Source organism: Schistocerca gregaria, chromosome X (genome assembly GCF_023897955.1).
Source record: "Schistocerca gregaria isolate iqSchGreg1 chromosome X, iqSchGreg1.2, whole genome shotgun sequence".
Lineage (NCBI taxonomy): Eukaryota > Metazoa > Arthropoda > Insecta > Orthoptera > Acrididae > Schistocerca > Schistocerca gregaria.
The window spans coordinates 603,374,457-603,393,070 of NC_064931.1; the positions used below are offsets into that span (position 1 = coordinate 603,374,457).

The 18,614-nt window shown below is 35.6% G+C and overlaps 1 protein-coding gene across 3 annotated transcripts in view; it reads left to right on the forward strand.

The window, feature by feature from the left end:
• The window catches only part of LOC126298678 (glutamate receptor ionotropic, kainate 2-like), a 397,907-nt gene that overhangs the window by 295,744 nt on the left and 83,549 nt on the right, over window positions 1–18,614 (forward strand). For all 3 annotated transcript variants that reach the window (XM_049990109.1, XM_049990111.1, XM_049990110.1), the window contains 2 exons: window positions 1,198–1,336; window positions 10,772–10,909. In XM_049990109.1, the coding sequence (XP_049846066.1) occupies window positions 1,198–1,336; window positions 10,772–10,909 (277 nt within the window). The remainder of the gene's footprint in view (window positions 1–1,197; window positions 1,337–10,771; window positions 10,910–18,614) is intronic.

An 18,614-nucleotide genomic window follows, 5' to 3' on the forward strand; every position in this document is an offset into this window, starting at 1 on the left:
GAGAGTGAGAAATAAAGTGGTCCACCATGGTTCAGTAATAATGTTAGAAACTTACTAAAAAAAAACAGGGAGAGATGTTACACAATAGGTGTTGTTCATTACAGAGATCCTTAATCAAAGAATTATGAGATTCACAATACAAAATTAGCCACAAACATGTTACTTCCTACAATATATGTCTTTTGCAACTTAGATTTTTATAGGTGGGGGCATAAAGCCTGTCTTGGAGTATACACCATGTAAATGGAACAGAAAATACAGAAAATCATTCTAGTACACTATGCCACTGTTTTCTAGTACACAATGTGGGTATAAGAGTCTTGGAGGACGCTTTAATACTGGTTTTGGGGATTTGTTATGGCTTTAAGTTCTGTTGATTGTTTGCAGGGAATTTCTGATGGTGGAGGAAGTGAAATTTGTCAGTGAAGTAAGGTTACAGCTACAAATGTCGTCAACTTTAGAATGGAAATGTATTAAAAGTTATTGAACTACCACTTTCCAAGAAATGATCGAATGTGTAATTGTATGTTTAGGGTACACTGAGACAGAAGTGAAGAAATGAGGAAATGCAAAAATTTATATGCAGTGTTAGGAGAAGACTTTTTTCCACAATTTCCATAGACATGCAACAAATATTATGTCCATACCTGTGCATAAATAAGAAATGTTTTCAAGTTCTTATGGACAACAGCAAGTCATCTAACCATGAACAATAAATTCAGGAAAGAAAGTTCAAGACAACATATTAATTTAGCAAAAACTTCCATCATGCTTAGCTCTCTGATCTGCTTATACATTATGTGAAATGGGGATGATTAAGATAATATTAGATCTAAGTGAAGATGCTACCCTGACAGTTTGCTCATGCATCATCAAATTTCCTGAAATACTTTGTTAACAACTCTGGATAGGTAGCCGTTAGTTGTGAACAGGCTTGTAAGGTTTTTTTAGAAATATGAGTTAATTTTAGCTCTTCTGAGAATGTAAGAGCATGTTTAACCATGCTCTTTATATTAATAAAATATGAGTTGCTTCTTCAGTTGAGACTAGTGTCAGGATTTTAAATGTTTTTTGTTACAATAATCTATAACACCATAAACAACTTCTACAATATACAGAATGAATGAAGAATTTAATTTACAGTAGGCTTACTTAATTTATTTTTGTTGTTTCTGTAAATACAAATACTTTTTCCAGGTATTGCTATCCTCTACAAGAAACCAATGAAGGCGGCACCAAAGCTATTTTCATTTATGGATCCTTTCTCCAAGGATGTTTGGATTGTAATGTTTGCAGCTTACATAGGAGTATCTCTTATGCTCTTTGTAATGGGCAGGTAAAACTTTTTTGTAAATTACTAATGTGGTTTGCTTATTTTTTAATCATAGAGTTACATGTTTTTCATTCTTCATAACTGTTAAAGCTAAATAATTGTTGTCCTAAATGCACTTAGTTAGCAATGTGCCAATAGAAGTAAAACCTCTTAATAACTATGTGGTAAGTTTTTATTTGGTCCTGTTGCTTCACATTTATTTCAAAGTTGGTACTTGTATTTATAAAGTTGATTCAGAATTATATATTATTGTGTTACAGTTAAGGAGAACATTAGAGTATATTCACATTCAAACATTTTGTATATTACAGGTGTGAATATTTACATATAATGCTGAGACATGAAGCACATAAAATTTCATATATTTACATCAGTGACACATTGTTATGTATATAAAGAGTAAATTATATATGAGGAACCTTTTAACCAACAATTTGTTACAACTTGGTATGAGAGTAATTAGTCAGTTCTTTATGTCACTTAAATCTGAGATCTCATACCGCTTTATGGTGTAGTATGCTTTTTCTTAAATCCCTCTGCAGGTTAATAGATATCTATAAATTCTAAAACGATGTAACTTCATACTGTTATGCATTTCTCATATATATTTTTCTCCACATATTGTGAAGATTACACTGTAAATAGAACTAAGCTTAATTTACAATTTAAGGAGTACAGGTAACAACTCAATGAATATACAGATGCTGAGTTATCAAAAGGCATTTAAACACTGATACACTGATAACTGTGTTAGCTTTCTGCATATATTTATAGGACAGACATATTTGCCTGCTCTGACATCAAGAAATTAAAACTAACCAAACCATGTTCTTCATGGTCATCCTATCCTCCTTCTACCCTTGTGCCTATACTCATAGGTTGTCATTGGTATTTGACTTTGATTCATAAGTAGTAGATGCACATACCACTCCTTTCTATACTATTGAGACTTCTCTATTACACATAGAATACAGCACTCTTTTCTTAATTTACTGTTCCTCTTATGATCTTCTAATATGTATCCTGCTACAGGTCTCATTTCTGTGACTTCACTTCTATTTAGCTGTTTGTTTGTTAATATCCTTACTGTAGATCCATGGAGGTATAAAAGAACATCCATAGTATTATACATTTCAACTACAACTTCTTTCCAAGTTTTATGCAGGAGTAGCCTCTTAATCAAAAATAACATTTGTAAATGTTGTAAAAAAGTTCTTGTAGAATGTGAATACTTATTGCCTGAAGCCTGGAGAAGACTACCCACCAAAAAGCAGAAGCAATGAGTTGTTGATAAGTGTGCATCTATTGACAACTCAATTCTTCTTCTTTTTGGCGAGTGGTCTCTTTTAACCAAAAAGTACCAACATGTGTAAGCATCTATGAAGTTTAATTTTCAGGATCAGTGTCATAAACAAAAGAGGTATCACAGCCCAGGTAATTGAATATATGGATTTGTTCCACTATTCTGTTCTTCATTATGATTTTAGTTTTAAGGTGTTATTTTCTACAAAGTATCATATCTTTGTTTTTCTTTGTGGATATGGCTAACTTATATTGCTTTGCTACTACATGTAAGGACAGTACAGTGCATTGTACCGGTATTCCATATCTGCCAGCATAACATGGCCATCTGCAAAAAGGAATGAGCTTATTACTTCACATCTCAGTGGGCAGGAATCTTCCACTTTCTTTTGCCTTTTATTGACACTGGCATTTATATATATATTGGATAATCTGGGAATAAAAGACACCCTAGTCTAATTCCTTGTATGATTCTTCTCATTCCTGTAACAGTGATTGGGCCAACGCATATGCTAATCTTCTCATCTGTATAAGCACTCTGAATTGACTTTAATAAACGTTAAGAAATGCCAAACTCTCCTAAAATTTCGCTCAACTTACATCTCACCATGTAGTTGAAGTTATTTTCATAATCCACAAAAGTTATTTTGAAAGATTACTTTTTTTACACTTTTCTATTATCTGCTTTATAGAGAAAACACGATGTAAATTTGAAAAACTTCATGATCTGTGAAGAAGAGCAGAAAAGGGTGTGGGAACAGAAGATATGAATTTACAGTCATGGAGCAGGGGTAGAAGTGGATAAGGGACAGGTGTTAGTAGAGATTTGTCCTAGCAAGGCATCCTTCAATGTGGCATCAGCCTGCACTAAACCCTGCATCACACTCATCCCCATCCCTGTTCGATGACTCTTAACTTCACTCACCCTGTACTCACACCTTCTTCCCTGCAGTCTCTCTATCTTCTGTTTTATCTCCTTTTCTCAGACCACAGCTCCACCTCATCACGCACCACATACAACTTGCCAGAACCAACTCTGTGATACCGTATTTATATTCTGTGCATGTATTGCATCTCTCTCCCAAATATCAGCCATCCTTTTCCAACACTCCCTTCCACTCCATTCCTCTTTTTCTGCCCTAGCCCAATTCATCTGACACAACCTCATCCTGTTTATGTGTCATTTAACAACTAACTGTCTCAACTATTTTGTGAGTGCATACTATTACTCTTTAAATTATGTACAGTCCATCAGGATTTCTGTTGCCATATTTCTGAGCTTAATTTATAGGGGACATTGTTAATACACAGTTTGTACCCAAGCAAATTATTACACTAACATTCCTATATGTTTCCTATAAGACTTTTCTATCAAAATTGGTCATAATGTCGTCAGTGGCTAATTATAAGCAGACACTCTTGTACGTATAGATATTTTTACTTACATTTTATTCTGCAATTAAGTTTTAAATAAATATTTTTGGCTTCAATACTTTCTTCATTCAAATACTGGCCACAGTGTTTTCTATCACAGTTTCCTGTTGTGAAGTTTAATTCTTTTTGAGAGATCTGCAAATCTTCCTGTTAGGTGATCTATACACATTGGACACTAAAAAAAAGTCATATTACATAATGTTATAAATTTCAAAATATTTTACTTTGGCTTTGTTAAGCTTTATTTTTTTGTAACTAGGATTTAAAATTTACTCTATGGAGGAATTCCAATGTAATTGCATTTTAATGTAAGTATGTAGTTGTTCCAGAGATACAGTACATGATTGAAAGTCTGTGCACATACTTTCTACTTCAAGTCAATGATGTGAACCATGTAACCAATAGCTTTAAAGTTTTCATTTTTCTTCAGTTATTTATTTATTTATTGGCTGTCTTATCAATGATAGCATGCTGTGCTACAAGTATTGAACAAGTTGTGTGTATTAGTTTTTTATGCACAAATTGAACATTGTATAAAATAGACTACAAGAATTTAACATATGAGAGAAACTTAGGTAGTGCAAATATAGAGCAAACAAATGTGTGATATTGTGTATTGTAATTTATATACCCATGAATACGCTCACAGAGTAGAAATAGTGACACCGTAAATATGACTGCTGTTAGGATTGTTTAAATGACTTTACTGCTTTTATATTTCACAGGCATTTTATTAACAAGTTTCAGTACTATACTTAATGGACCATTCTGACACATTCTGTTATTTGTACAGCTTGTACGAAAATTTTGCTCAGTCTGGTGTTATGGTCATGAACATCTTAGTTCCTCTGAAAAAAATTGTCATTACCTATGTCATTTATTTCAAAAAATAAAATGGTTTTTCTTATATAAATGAAACAGAGTGAAAGTATGTTAAGTGCTGTAAAGATATGTGTGCATGATATTTTACTTCCATTTATTATCATAAGTTTCTTCTTTTTAATTTTAACTATACAGAGTGCTGCTGGTGAGTTTTTTCAGAATTTGACTCCATAGAATGGATGCGACTTAATATAAGCATAGTAAGCATTATCAACAATTTCCATGTTGGTGCATAATTTCAGGGGTCTTAGAACATAACACCCTTTACTTACCATACCATTAACAAACATACTCTGTATGTTCAATCTGTTTCACATTGTCTTGCAGCAAAATAACAAGGACTACTTTGTACTTACCCATGCTTAAGGAAAACTCTGTGTTTGTGTGGAGTCTTATTTTGCTGGGTATTAACATTCTTTGTAACAGTCCTACTGTTATTTACAATTAACTGACTGTCATCTGCTAGAATTCTAAATATTTGCAGAAGGCTTACTACTGAGTTGTAATATGATACAGATTATACTCAAATCAGTTTTTTCATGAAGCAGAGTGAACAGATATTTTTGGATGTTTGGGGAAACAGATCAGTCATATAGCTGACATTCCACTTTATGCCAATGGTATTGGAATTCCTCCATTGAGTAAAACAATTTTAAATCCCAGTTACAAAAAACATAGTTACTATGGTATTCAGCCTAAGGCTTTGGGCTGTCGTGCCTAGTAAATCCTCCAAAGTTTTATTCAACAATGATGCAATTGCCCTTTGTCTCTTGATATAATCATTATAATGCTGATAAAGAACTGAACCAATAGCAAACTATAAAGTTGTTGAGGCTTTCATGGTCATTTCTTGAATTGTATGTTGGCTCTTCATTTGAGATCTTCAGCTGCCATCATCAATGATTGGTGGGTCTTTGACAATGCCAGCCACTCTTGCTAGCAAAAGATCAGAAAAATTATTAAATAAATGTTGGCCAAAGACCCTGAAATGAAAGATAACAGGAAATACATTAGTAGCAAATTATTGTCCTAATGTGGGTGCATACTATTGCCTAAAATGTTTTCGTAAGCACCTGTGTTCATATTGACACCAACAAAAACATGTAATCACAGCTCTAACCTGTAAAAATGGCAGAGGTAAGCATCAAATTTGAAAGGCATTTACAAGGTTCACAACTGCCCATATGAGTGCCACATCATGCTGTATATTGTATATCAGTTCTCAATAGAACTTTCTTTCATTGTTCTACAGATCATAAATAGAATTACTAATTAAAAAAAGCAGAACATTTGTTCTTTTGAGAGTAGCTTATGCTGACTGCATGATGATGAAAACTGAGTCTAATAACCTGTTGACAGATTTTTCCCCTTACTGAACTCTGTACTTGTGCTGCAACAGAAAGTTTCTCGAATATGGTACTTGGCAAGTATGTCTGACAATTAGCTCATGGAATATATGTTACATCGCTACAATGCCTATGTTTTAATTTCTTAGGCATTTAAGAGTGATGACCTTTCTTGATGTTACCAGTACACAATAACAGCTCTTCAGGTATTGTCCTGGCAATAAATGCATCTGTAGTTATGTTTCACATTTTTATTCTTTAAAAAAGTATGCATTGTAATGGACATTTATGACAAGTAAAAACTGTGTACAATACAAGGAATTTAACCAAGCCCTCAGCATTTCATGAGTAGTGTGGTTCCAATGAGAGAATGTACAAAACAAAACAAAATTGTTTAAATGACAGCTTCACAGATGGTGCTGAGGGAACACAATTTTACTCTCTAGTGAAGGATGTGCAGTGATGTACATTTGTAGCTTGTTCAAATTGTGTTCCAGACCAGGATTTTAAACAAATCTCTACTTTCCTTGTGCATTCCACATCCAAACATGTCTTAGTGATGGATTCATAGTTTCAATATTCCTTCCAAATTCTGTGGGATTAGCACTTCTAGAAAGGACACACCAGAGAGTTTGATTCAGCCATACCTTCTGGAATGTTGTTGACACAATGCATTTTTACTCTTTAATGGGGAACGACCCACAAAAAAACAGAAATCTTAGTACATGTAATGGTCTAGCACACAGTTCTCTTGTTGTTTTAGTCTTCAGTCTGAAGACTAATTTGATGCAGCTCTCTGTGGTAGTCTATCTTCATTCTGTTGATGGTTGTACTGGGGTGATCCTGCATCATTGGTAGATTCTGAAAGCTGTGCCCTCCTTTGGAACCCCCCCCCCCCCCCCCACTCACTATAAAACAAATATTCTTTAGTTTTTTTTACAGATTTATCAAAATTTTATAATTTTTAAATATGTTTAATGAAAATTAAGCGTAGTTGAAAAATATCCCTGGCATCAGTTACTGTGCACAGGAAATTCTCATTTCAGTTGTGCCTAAAAAATGGTTGGGAGTTTGATTGTTGAAATACCAATGGTTGTGAGGACATTACCCAGCTGCATTTCCCTAAGTTATTTGAACATTTGATACAGTATGACCTCAAATTTCAACGCAAAGTTACTAGCTGAGGAGGCTAGTAAACTAAATAAACCCTCTCCCTGTGTTTGATTCCTCCACTGTCATGTCTCACTCCAGTCATCAGTTGGCAGAAATTGGGAAATACTGGAAGCCTTTGTACAAACAGCATATATGCATCAGCATCTGCTCACTGACATTCGGAAACCTAAAATATTGTGGTGAAGTAGCAGCAATAACTACATTGTCAGAAGCAAGTGAACTGTGTAGGTGGCAGTTGTATGAACTGAGTGCACTGTTCTCTTTTTAACCATATTAGCAATAGATGTCTGTTCAGTAATAGTCATTTTTTCATGATTCTACTAGGACTAAATGGCACAGTAGATGTGGTACTATGCATTTAGAGTTGTGGGCCAAGGGTAAGGCTTCATCTCGTACGCAGAAGACAGGAGAGACAAGTGAATTAACGTACCTCTCCTGAGTAATTCTTGAATGATCTTTCTTTCTTGAACTTTTGTTCTTGTCAGTTTTGTGCTCCCTCTTTGCCTGCACCCTTTCCAGTGGGCCTCTCTCGCTATGCCTTCAGTATGGTCCTGTCTCTGTGTAACTGTGAGAACTAACATCCACTTGAACCTGCTGAATATAGTCATTGACTTGGTAACCCTCTCTAACCCCTGTCACCATTCCTCATTCAGCTCTCCACTACAAAATGAACTATTGTTAGAAGCCTCTAGATGTGTCCCTTCAAATTAACAACTCTTTCATGTTTATCTACATCTGCATTCAAGTACTTGGCAAAGGGGCTCATCAAACCACCTTCAAACTATTTCTCTACCATTCCACTCTCGAACAGCACACTAACAGCAAAATTAACACTTCGGTTATTCAATCTGAGGTCTGCTTTATCTTATTTTCTTATGTTTATCATTTCTTCTCGTGTATGGACATCAACAAAATATTTTTGTGTTTGGAGTAGAAAGTTGGTTTTAGAAATTTTCTGAAAAGAACTTGCTTCAACACAAAATGCCTTTGTTGTAATGATTATCAGCTCAAGTCACAAATCATATCCATGAAACTCTCCCCCCTATTTTATGATAATACAATACAAGCTGCCCTTGTTTGAACTTTTTCAAAGTTCTCACTCAAACCTATTTGGAAAGGATTACATACAGTGCAGTAAGTGCAGTATTAGTGTGCAAGAGGATGGACTAGTGTAGTGTAGGCAGTCTCTTTAGTATATCTGTTGTGGCTTTTAAGTTTTCTGCTTGTGAAACACATTCATTAGTTTGCATTGCCCCCAACATTTTCTATGTAATAGTTCCAGTGGAAATTGTTTGTAATTGTAATCCTTAGATACATAGTAGATTTGACAACCTTTAGATTTGTGTGGTTTACCATGTAACCAGAATTTAAAAGATTTGTTTTAGCACTCATGTGAAGCATCTCTCACTTTTATTATTTAAATTCAGTTGATTCTTTTTGCACCATAGCAGATATCTTACCTGCATTATGTTGCAGTTTAAGGCTGGTTTCTCCTCAATTCAGTACATACCTACTCATTAATTACTTGATCTACCCACCTACACTTCAAAATTCTTCTTTTACCCCACATTTTAAAAACTTATAATCTCCTCTTTTCTGTACTGCTTATCATCCCACATTCCGCTTTCATATGAGGCTAAACAGTAGACAAACACATAGTTTTAAATTGTCAAACATTTTCATGTCTGGTATGTTAAAACGTCTTACTTATACTTGTGCTGGTTGAGGCAACTAAGACAGGCCACTCCAAATACATCCAGAATAAAATAAATATATCAAGATGCAGTTTGCACTAAGTTACAGTGGACAATATGGTGAATTTCTTTGAATTCAAAAATAATTTTAGTCAGCAAATTACAGCACTGACTTTGTTTTTTTCTAATAGAACTATATACTTTTTTCCATGGCATTTTAAAGAAGCTTCTAAGAGAACTTCAGTGACATTACATGTTCTTCACAATACTATGTACGTGAATGTGAAACTATTTTGTAATATTTACCACAGCTGAACCCTCAATGACAGTGGATGTGCCTCCAGACATAAATTGTATTGTGAATATACAGACACTGTATAAAAAGAGACATTGTAGTTTTTACTTTTGTGCTCACTGTGAATATCTCAGTAGCTTTATAAGCAAGTTATCTGATTGCTGCACAGCAGAGACAGACTGATGAGTTTCAATCACACAGATAAACACAAGAAACCTACCTGAGTTATGTGTTTTCTTACATTTGGCCTAATAGGGCATAAATTTATGGAACCTCTTCTCCTGAGGGAGGGATAGTGGTCTGCAACAATGTCATCTAGATACTTTCTCTTATCTGTGTAACATGATGTTTAACTTAGCAGTGTTAGTCATTAGCATGAGACTGCTTTATAAAAAAATGTCAGTAGTCTTATTTATATGAAATAATATATTGACAACAATCATGCCCTGAAAATCATAATACTTGTCTTGAAACCACATAAAATTTTGTGTGACATTATATTTCGCTTATTAGTTCTTAGACCAAACTTTATGGCTGCTAGAGTAAGAGCCCATAAGCTAGCTATTATCCCCATCTTCATCAGATGTCTTGTTCATTACCATTGATACAAATTCCTTACATTAACTTTTAATTGGGAAAAAAATTCAGTTTAAGGGCTAAGAGTTCTTAGAAATTTAATATTAGAAATTTGTTTGGGCTACTGGAAGAAAGAAGAATTAGACTTTAATAACCTTTTAAGGCCATTAGAGGTAGAACACTAGCTCTGATTCATCACAGGCCATCACCCGTAAGTGACTTCTTGTACATGTGAATTGCAAATTTCTACTGTTTGTATGAAAATTGTATAAAAATTCTATATGCAAAAAGATAATAAATAAAAGGATAGGAATCAACAGTAGTCCTGTTGAAAGATCAACAGTGGCATTCACAGGGTCTGTGCAAATGTCTAGACAAGCATATGACTGTATTCCTGAATATGAGCCCAGTGTCTTAAACATTACACTATCTTACCTGATGGACTGCTATATGGAGTTACAATAGCAGCAGGGTTTTACTGGAAAGGTAATTGTCAGTTTTACTTGTTAGCACAAATTTTTTTCTCAATATACACAATATAATTTGTGCTAGATTCTTTATGGGATGGAAATGTAGTTGTAGAATAATTATTTCTAAAATTTCTGTTTAAACATTTTCCTACATGTCTAAATAGATTCGTATCATGCCTAACATTCTGCACCCATGAAATGCATTTTTAAGTAGTAAACTGAATTTATAATTCCTTGGCCTTTTTTAACTTTGTCTATTATTTCAGGATCAGTCCATATGAATGGACAAACCCATACCCCTGCATTGAAGAACCAGAAACATTGGAGAACCAATTTACACTGAGTAACAGTTTATGGTTCACAATTGGAAGTCTGATGCAACAAGGCACAGAAATAGCACCAATGTAAGTTAAATGCCAATACATTTTTCTCAAAGTAATTAGAGTGTACAAAATGCTTTATTGTGTTGTGTGTGTGTGTGTGTGTGTGTGTGTGTGTGTGTGTGTTTTAATAGGAATGATCACACAACTGTATTCTTGTATGCATAGCCCTCTATAACTGGAAACTTAGTGTGATTATGATCTCTCGCCTCCTTCATCTAAAGTCCCTTTACACAAAATGAAGATGTCAAATAGCCTGTGCAGTCAACACATTTAGTATAGTGCAGTGTACTTATTTGCCATTCATTCATTACACACACACACACACACACACACACACACACACACACACTGCATCATGTTCAAATGACAGATGTGTTTTGTGGGGAGAGGGGGCACCTGCATGGGCAGGATTTACACCTATAGGTCTCCAGCTGCCATCACCTGCCACAGTGTGAAGGCATCTTAGGCATGATGGTACACAGGGTCCGTAAATTTATGGGCAAGAGACCTTGTGTTATTAGAGTGTTCTTCTAATTGAGCTGATGTGCTTCTAAAATAAGAGTTGTATACAACCTCACAAGGAATCTGTGCATAGGCCCCTATAGCATCGAAGCATGTTGGATTTGGCAGTTTTTTAACAATTTTTTGGAAACCATATGCAAGTGTGTTAACTATGCTGCTACTCACTTAATCTCTCACATATTGTGTTTTGTAAATCCCATCATCAAGGAAAGCCTTCAGAGATGTGGTATAAGTCAAGTTAAACCATGGTTCTGGGAGGAGTAAAGGTAACAACTTACCATGTAGTAGAGGGATTGATAACTCAACAGGCTCATAAACAAGACTGAAAAACACTGCTAAGCACTTGCTCATGTCCTTCAGGACTAAGCACAAACTAAGCATACACTCGCATTCATACACACATAACATACAGAATAAACATACTCCCACACATTTATACATCTGCATGACTACATTGTCTCAGAAGTCTAGCGTGATCTCCAATGCTTGCTCAGATCATCAGGATGGTCCCAGAATCTCTACACTAAATGTATCTTGTGCTCCTATGGAACCTGTTCTCTTGTTGATCAATACTTCCATTCCAGTGCCAACAGCATAGCTTTACATAGCAAAGTCACAAACCACTTTGTTCATCATCTTTCAACCATCTTTACCCCATTACCATCCAAATCCCTAGTCATAACTGTGATGCCTCCTCCCTATGCATCATCATCCCCCACTACTGAACACCTCTGCCTGCATCCTACTTATTCCAAGTCAGTCACTTCATTTCTTATACACCTCGCAGACTAAATCATCACATAAAACTTCTTCTCTTTGAGAGAAGTATATACAGACAAATTCACAACATATTCATGAGAATGCCCATAGCACTCTCTTATGCCAACATGTTTGTGAGCTATTGTAAGTCTTCCTAGCCCCCCTCCCTTCAAGATTCCAAATCTCTTGTGTAGTTTGACTTTATGGTTATACTTTAATGATGTACACCCATTTCCGAGACACTGTATCCTCATTCCTCTACAGCCACAACACCACCTCTCCCATCTGCTTCACCCGGTCCTCCTTGGCATACAACACCACCTTCCTTAACATTGACCTCTACTTCTCCAAAGGCTTCATAAAAGCTTCTGTTCATATCAAGCTCGCTATCCATCAACAGTAACTGCACTTTGATATCTACCACCTGCTTCACATTAAAAATTGGCCAGCTGTGGATGGTTAGTTTTCAGTGACAAGCAGTAGGTTGTCCAGTATGCTGAAGATCTGACCAAAGATTTCACAGGTAGGCATTACCATCCAAATCTAGTCTGCAAACAATTATCCTGTGCCATATCCACACATGCCCCTAATTCTCTGACAATCACCATGAACCAGCTGCAAAGTAACAATCCCCCTCCCCACTGATTCTCTTATCCTCCATATAACCACAGTCTGGAACAGCTTAACTATACCCATTTCAAGGGCTTTGGCTACTTATTATTGTGCATGGAAATGAGAAATATACCATGTATAATCTTTTACAGCTCTCCCAAAGTAGTATTTAGCCAACAATCCCATTTATAAAATATCCTGGTACATCCTTATACAACATACAACTCATTGCCTTCTTTGCCATTTGAGTCATGCCCCATGGAAGATCTAAGTGCAAGACAAGTCTTACTCACCTACACAGTGCATCCTATTCCAGTGCCATCACAGGTGTATCCTATTCTGTCAGAGACTGTGCCACTTTTGAAAGTAGTCATAGCATTTAGCAGATTTGATGTAACGTTTTAGGGCCTCTAATGTGAGCATTACCAACAACAATTTCTCACTGGAATGAATGGCCAGCTCAAAGCTGTGGCTAAGAGCAGAATTGACCATCCAGCAGTGGAACATGCTGCTGAGCATGTGTTCAACTTCAGTGGTTGCTTCAAAATCTCCTCCCAATACCAGTTCTCTGCACTACATGGATCATAATTTTCATTAAAATACATCCTTCCATCCAACAACCATTCTGGCCTCCTCCTCCACTAGTCCCTGTCTCACAACCATCTCCACTTGTATTAACAACCCCCCTCCCTCTACCCCACATCACTCAATCTACACTCACTACTTCTTCTCCACAGTCTCCCTCTTCCTCTGTTGTCTCTCCCCTTTCCTGACCACTCCTCTATGGCATTGTATATAAAAACAACTCCACCTGCCTGTGCCACATTCCTGTCCTGTGCATCTGCTACCTTTGCCTCCTGTGGATCAGCCATGTTCCCCATTAATGCTCCCTTCCCCTCCTTACTTCCCTCTACTCCTTGCTCACTCCACCCAATAGACCACCTCTTCTTAGTTAAACTGTTTCACCAGAACAATGTAGTTGGCCAGAGCACGGCAGCTGTGCTGGTGCATCAAAATGTGTGTGTATTTATTTTGTACTAGTTTGCCCTGAAGTAGGACATCATTTGATAGTGTAGTGACATTTTTAAGTCATACTGTTGTGTCTGTTGACCATTCAGTACCTCAGTTACATGATACGCTGATAACTTTACTCCTCCTAACATTTATATTTCACATAGGATTTTTGGTTATCATGTCAAGTCACACATTGGTAGGCAAAGGCCGCAACCTGAGGATGTTTCTGTAAAGTACGAAACAAAAATTGTGACTAATGCAAATCTACTCTCAGTGATAAATATGAGAATTACTATAATTCTAGATATTTAGAATACAAAAAGATCTATAGGAATGTACTGATTACTGCAAAAAAAGCAATTTAATGGCAAAGTAATACATAAAGCAGAGAGTAAAAGCAAAGCAGCCTGGGGTGTTATAAAAAAGGAAATGGGGAGAGGCAAACAAATACAGAATAACATACTGCTAAGGGAGGGGGATAAGGTAATAAATGATCCACAACACTTAGCAAACTATGTAAATGAGCATTTTTCAAGTATTGCTGAGAAGTTACAAAATATAAAATTCCCAAAAACAAATACAACACCTGTGAGTAATGTTGCAGTAAACACAATGATGTTAACTTCCAACCACAGAGAATGAAGCCAATAAAATGGTTCAAAAACTAAAATATAAAAAGTCAGTAAGCTTAGATGAAGTACCAATGTTTGTACTGAAACAATGCATAGGGATTATACAAGGCCCCTTAACAAATATAATAAATGAACCCTTCAAATGAGGGACATTTCCAGAGCAGTTAAAACAGGCAAGAGTTGTATCTTTGCTGAAGAAAGGTACTGCAGAAGACATAGAAAATTACCTGGCCCATCACCATGCTGTCACCATTCTCAAAAATAATAGGAGCAGTTATGAAAGACAGATTAATGAATTACCAGGATAAATATAATCTTTTAAGAGAATAACAGTTTGGTTTCCAAAGTGGCAAAAATATGGAGTCAGACATAGTAGATTTCACAAAAGTTGACCTTGATGCTCTTGATAAAGATGAGTGTGTCACAGGCCTATGTTTTGGATCTTTCTAAGGCCTTTGATTCAGTGAACCACAAGTCTTATTAAATAAATTAGAAGCATTAGGAATAAGAGGGATAGCTAATGACTGGTTTTGATCATACCTAGAAGATGGGGTTCAAAGAGTAGACATAACACATACTTCAAATAGATCTAAACATATACTAAATCACTTATCAGAACCAAAATACATTAATATACAAGTTCCACAAGGCAGCATATTAGGACCAATACTATTCCTGATATACATCAATGACTTTCCCTGTAGTGTTACTCATGGTGAAAAAATTCTCTTTGCTGATGACAGCAATATTGTAGTCACTGAGAAAACAACAGAACTCCTTGCAGAGAAAGCAAATGAAACTCTCAAGGAAGTTTATGATTGGTCAATAAGCAATAAAGTGATATTGAACATAAAGAAAACTAATGTCATGAATTTCAGTTTGAAAAGACAGTGTTAAATTACATGTAGATGGCACCTCTATAGACTGTGTAACAAATGCAAAATTTTGAGGAATGAATATAGATTCTCAGTTGAAGTGGTGTGAACACGCAGATGTACTTGCAAACAGAATGTCATCAGCATGTTATGCCCTTAGAATCTTATCATCAGTATGTAACATGCAGTGCCTTTTAGTTATATACTATTCATATGTACACTGAGTTCTTAGCTATGGCATTCTCTTTTGGGGAACAAATGCACAAAATATGAACACAATTTTCAGACTCCAGAAAATAGCCGTAAGAATAATAACCAAAAATAGAAGTCAAGCTCATTTTAAAGATCTGTTCAAAACACTGGAGATTTTAAATGTTCCATGTGAATACATTTACCAGTCAGTTGTACACATCAAAAATAACATTGGTAATTACTGCACAAACAGCTCTGTCCATGACCATGGAACAAGAGCTATACTTATCTTACATTTACCAAGAAAAAATAAACATAAAACTCAAAACAGCATTTTCTATCAAGGAATAAAACTGTACAATTAATTACCAAAAGAGATTAAAGAAATTACAAAAATGCACTTATTTAAAAAGCAGCTAAAAAGTACCTGTAATGCAACACATTTTATACATTGAAGGATTACTTAGATAAAACAGAATAGAGGTTTGGTAAAAAAAGTTATACAAATAAATAATAATGATGATTATAAAACATCCAACATTGCATTTCCTTTTCTAGAAGTGCTTACCCCCAAGCAATGCATAGTACAATACTGCCACCTCTTCCTCTTTTTGAGCTCAACATCTCACTCATTATAGAGGGACGCTGACTCAGTTTTTCAGGATAGCAAATGGGAAGTAGCGATACAGAAAATGGCCCAGAGATCACCAGTGTATGTGTATCTTTGTGTGTGTAGTGAGTGAATTGTTATGAAATGATGTGTGTATAGTATGTGCAGTGACTGATAATGAGATATGAGTAAACAGTGTGGTCTTACCTTATTTAATAAGTTATTTTAAAAAAAATGTATTGTATGGTAGGAGTATATCTAATGATTGTGTCCTACTAGAAATCTGTAAATGTATGTGTATATGAATTAGTTTATTTTAAATTGGTCTAAACTTGTAAATACCTCAACATGTCCTATATCCTTGTAAAAAGAGATCTACAGATGAATAAAGCTGCTACTACTACTACTACTACTACTACTACTTTATATATAAGAAATGAAAGAAAGATGCATGGATCATAAACATCATACATACAGAGAATAATGAATGTTGTTAGCAGTCAAAGAACAATACAGAGAATAATCAACATAGTTAGCAGTCAAAGAACAATGTTTCTCATAGTGTTTAGCATGAATTAAGAAGGCATTAAGGTGTTACAGCAGCCCAGCACAAACAGGAATGACATCCTAAAAGAACCTGTGGAACTTCATCTATATGAAGTGCTTGTAAATAGAGACAGCAGTTTTCTACTATGTAAATTGTAGGATATCAATTTGGGATGAAGATCCATTCACACCAAACCATCTAAAGAGCTAGGACCATATTGCAATAACTTACTTCCTTCCTCCCAGCAGCAGTGGTGCATTGGTGAGTGAGAACTGTGGCTGACTTCCTCTCCATCTTGCCAGTGAAACCATGCCTGGCTACAGAGAATCCAGGGAAGATAACAGGAGGGATAGTAACAAGGCCATGGCTAGTGGGAAAATATTCAGTCATCAGGATTCTCTGAGGATGTCAAAAAGTTTGCTTGTCAAAATATTGCAAAGTCTGGACACTGCCATCCAGCACAATAGCCAAGAGAAGATCAAGAATATAAGATTTCTTTCCTATCTTTCCTCGGGAATCCAACATGCAAAGAATTAAATCAGTGCAATTTACATTGTTCATCAACTGTTGACATACCAAAATTTTGTCCCATGCTTTGTTAAGGTAACATTATAGTGAGAGGAAATTAAACACTAAGACAAAAAAGTGATACATGTTGAAGGACTTATCTGAATAGGACAGAAAATGGTAGAAGATATGTTTACATGTACAGACAGACAAATGATTATATTTTCAGAAAAATTTGATGATTTATTCAAGAGAAAGAGCTTCATGAATTGAGAATCTTAACGACCTCCTTTGTTACACACAATTGAATGACCATTAATTGGAATAAATGTTAATGGAGTAAAAATATTGTTGACTGGGTCTAGTGGTAGTTTTAAAGAAAAAATACTCATCTTATGTTTTAGGGATCTCCTTAAATCTGTTGCTTGAATTCCTTCTGTCTGGAAACCAGGTTCTGTTGTAGGTCTGGAAACCCTATATGTTGACTTTTTGGAACTAACATTGACATCAAACTAATTCATACATAATTTTCATTTCTAATAGACCTAGAAGCCTTGCTGCCATCAATTACAATATTCACTTAGTGAAATACATTCCACTTGTATGCAGCTCCAGAAAACTTTACATCTTTCCTTCCTTCCTGCCAGACAATGTACAACCAACCTCGTGCCCAGTTAACATCGTTTAAAAGTATATCTGTAAAGATGTAGTCATACTAAGATCAAACCATAGAACATTAAATTTAAAATAGTTTACAGAAAATGAAATTTACTAAATAGCACAATAGAACAATTACGATAACTTATATTCAAATGAACAAAAATTTATCACTTTGTAGTACAGTAATTTTATGATTATTTTTATTTATTAATTTTTATTTATTTATTTATTTTTTTTCTAATTGCAGGGGTAATTGTGTCAGCACGACATATACTACTATACAGTCTGAGTTTAAAACATTTCAAATAAGATCAAAAGAAAAGAACAAATCATATATTTGAGAAAATACATGAACCAGATGGCTTATTGCATGATACAACATCAATGATGCACTGGTCCACCTCTGGCCCTTATGAAAGCAGCTACACTCCTGGAAATTGAAATAAGAACACCATGAATTCATTGTCCCAGGAAGGGGAAACTTTATTGACACATTCCTGGGGTCAGATACATCACATGATCACACTGACAGAACCACAGGCACATAGACACAGGCAACAGAGCACGCGCAATGTCGGCACTAGTACAGTGTATATCCACCTTTCGCAGCAATGCAGGCTGTTATTCTCCCATGGAGGCGATCGTAGAGATGCTGGATGTAGTCCTGTGGAACGGCTTGCCATGCCATTTCCACCTGGCGCCTCAGTTGGACCAGCGTTCGTGCTGGACGTGCAGACCGCGTGAGACGACGCTTCATCCAGTCCCAAACATGCTCAATGGGGGACAGATCCGGAGA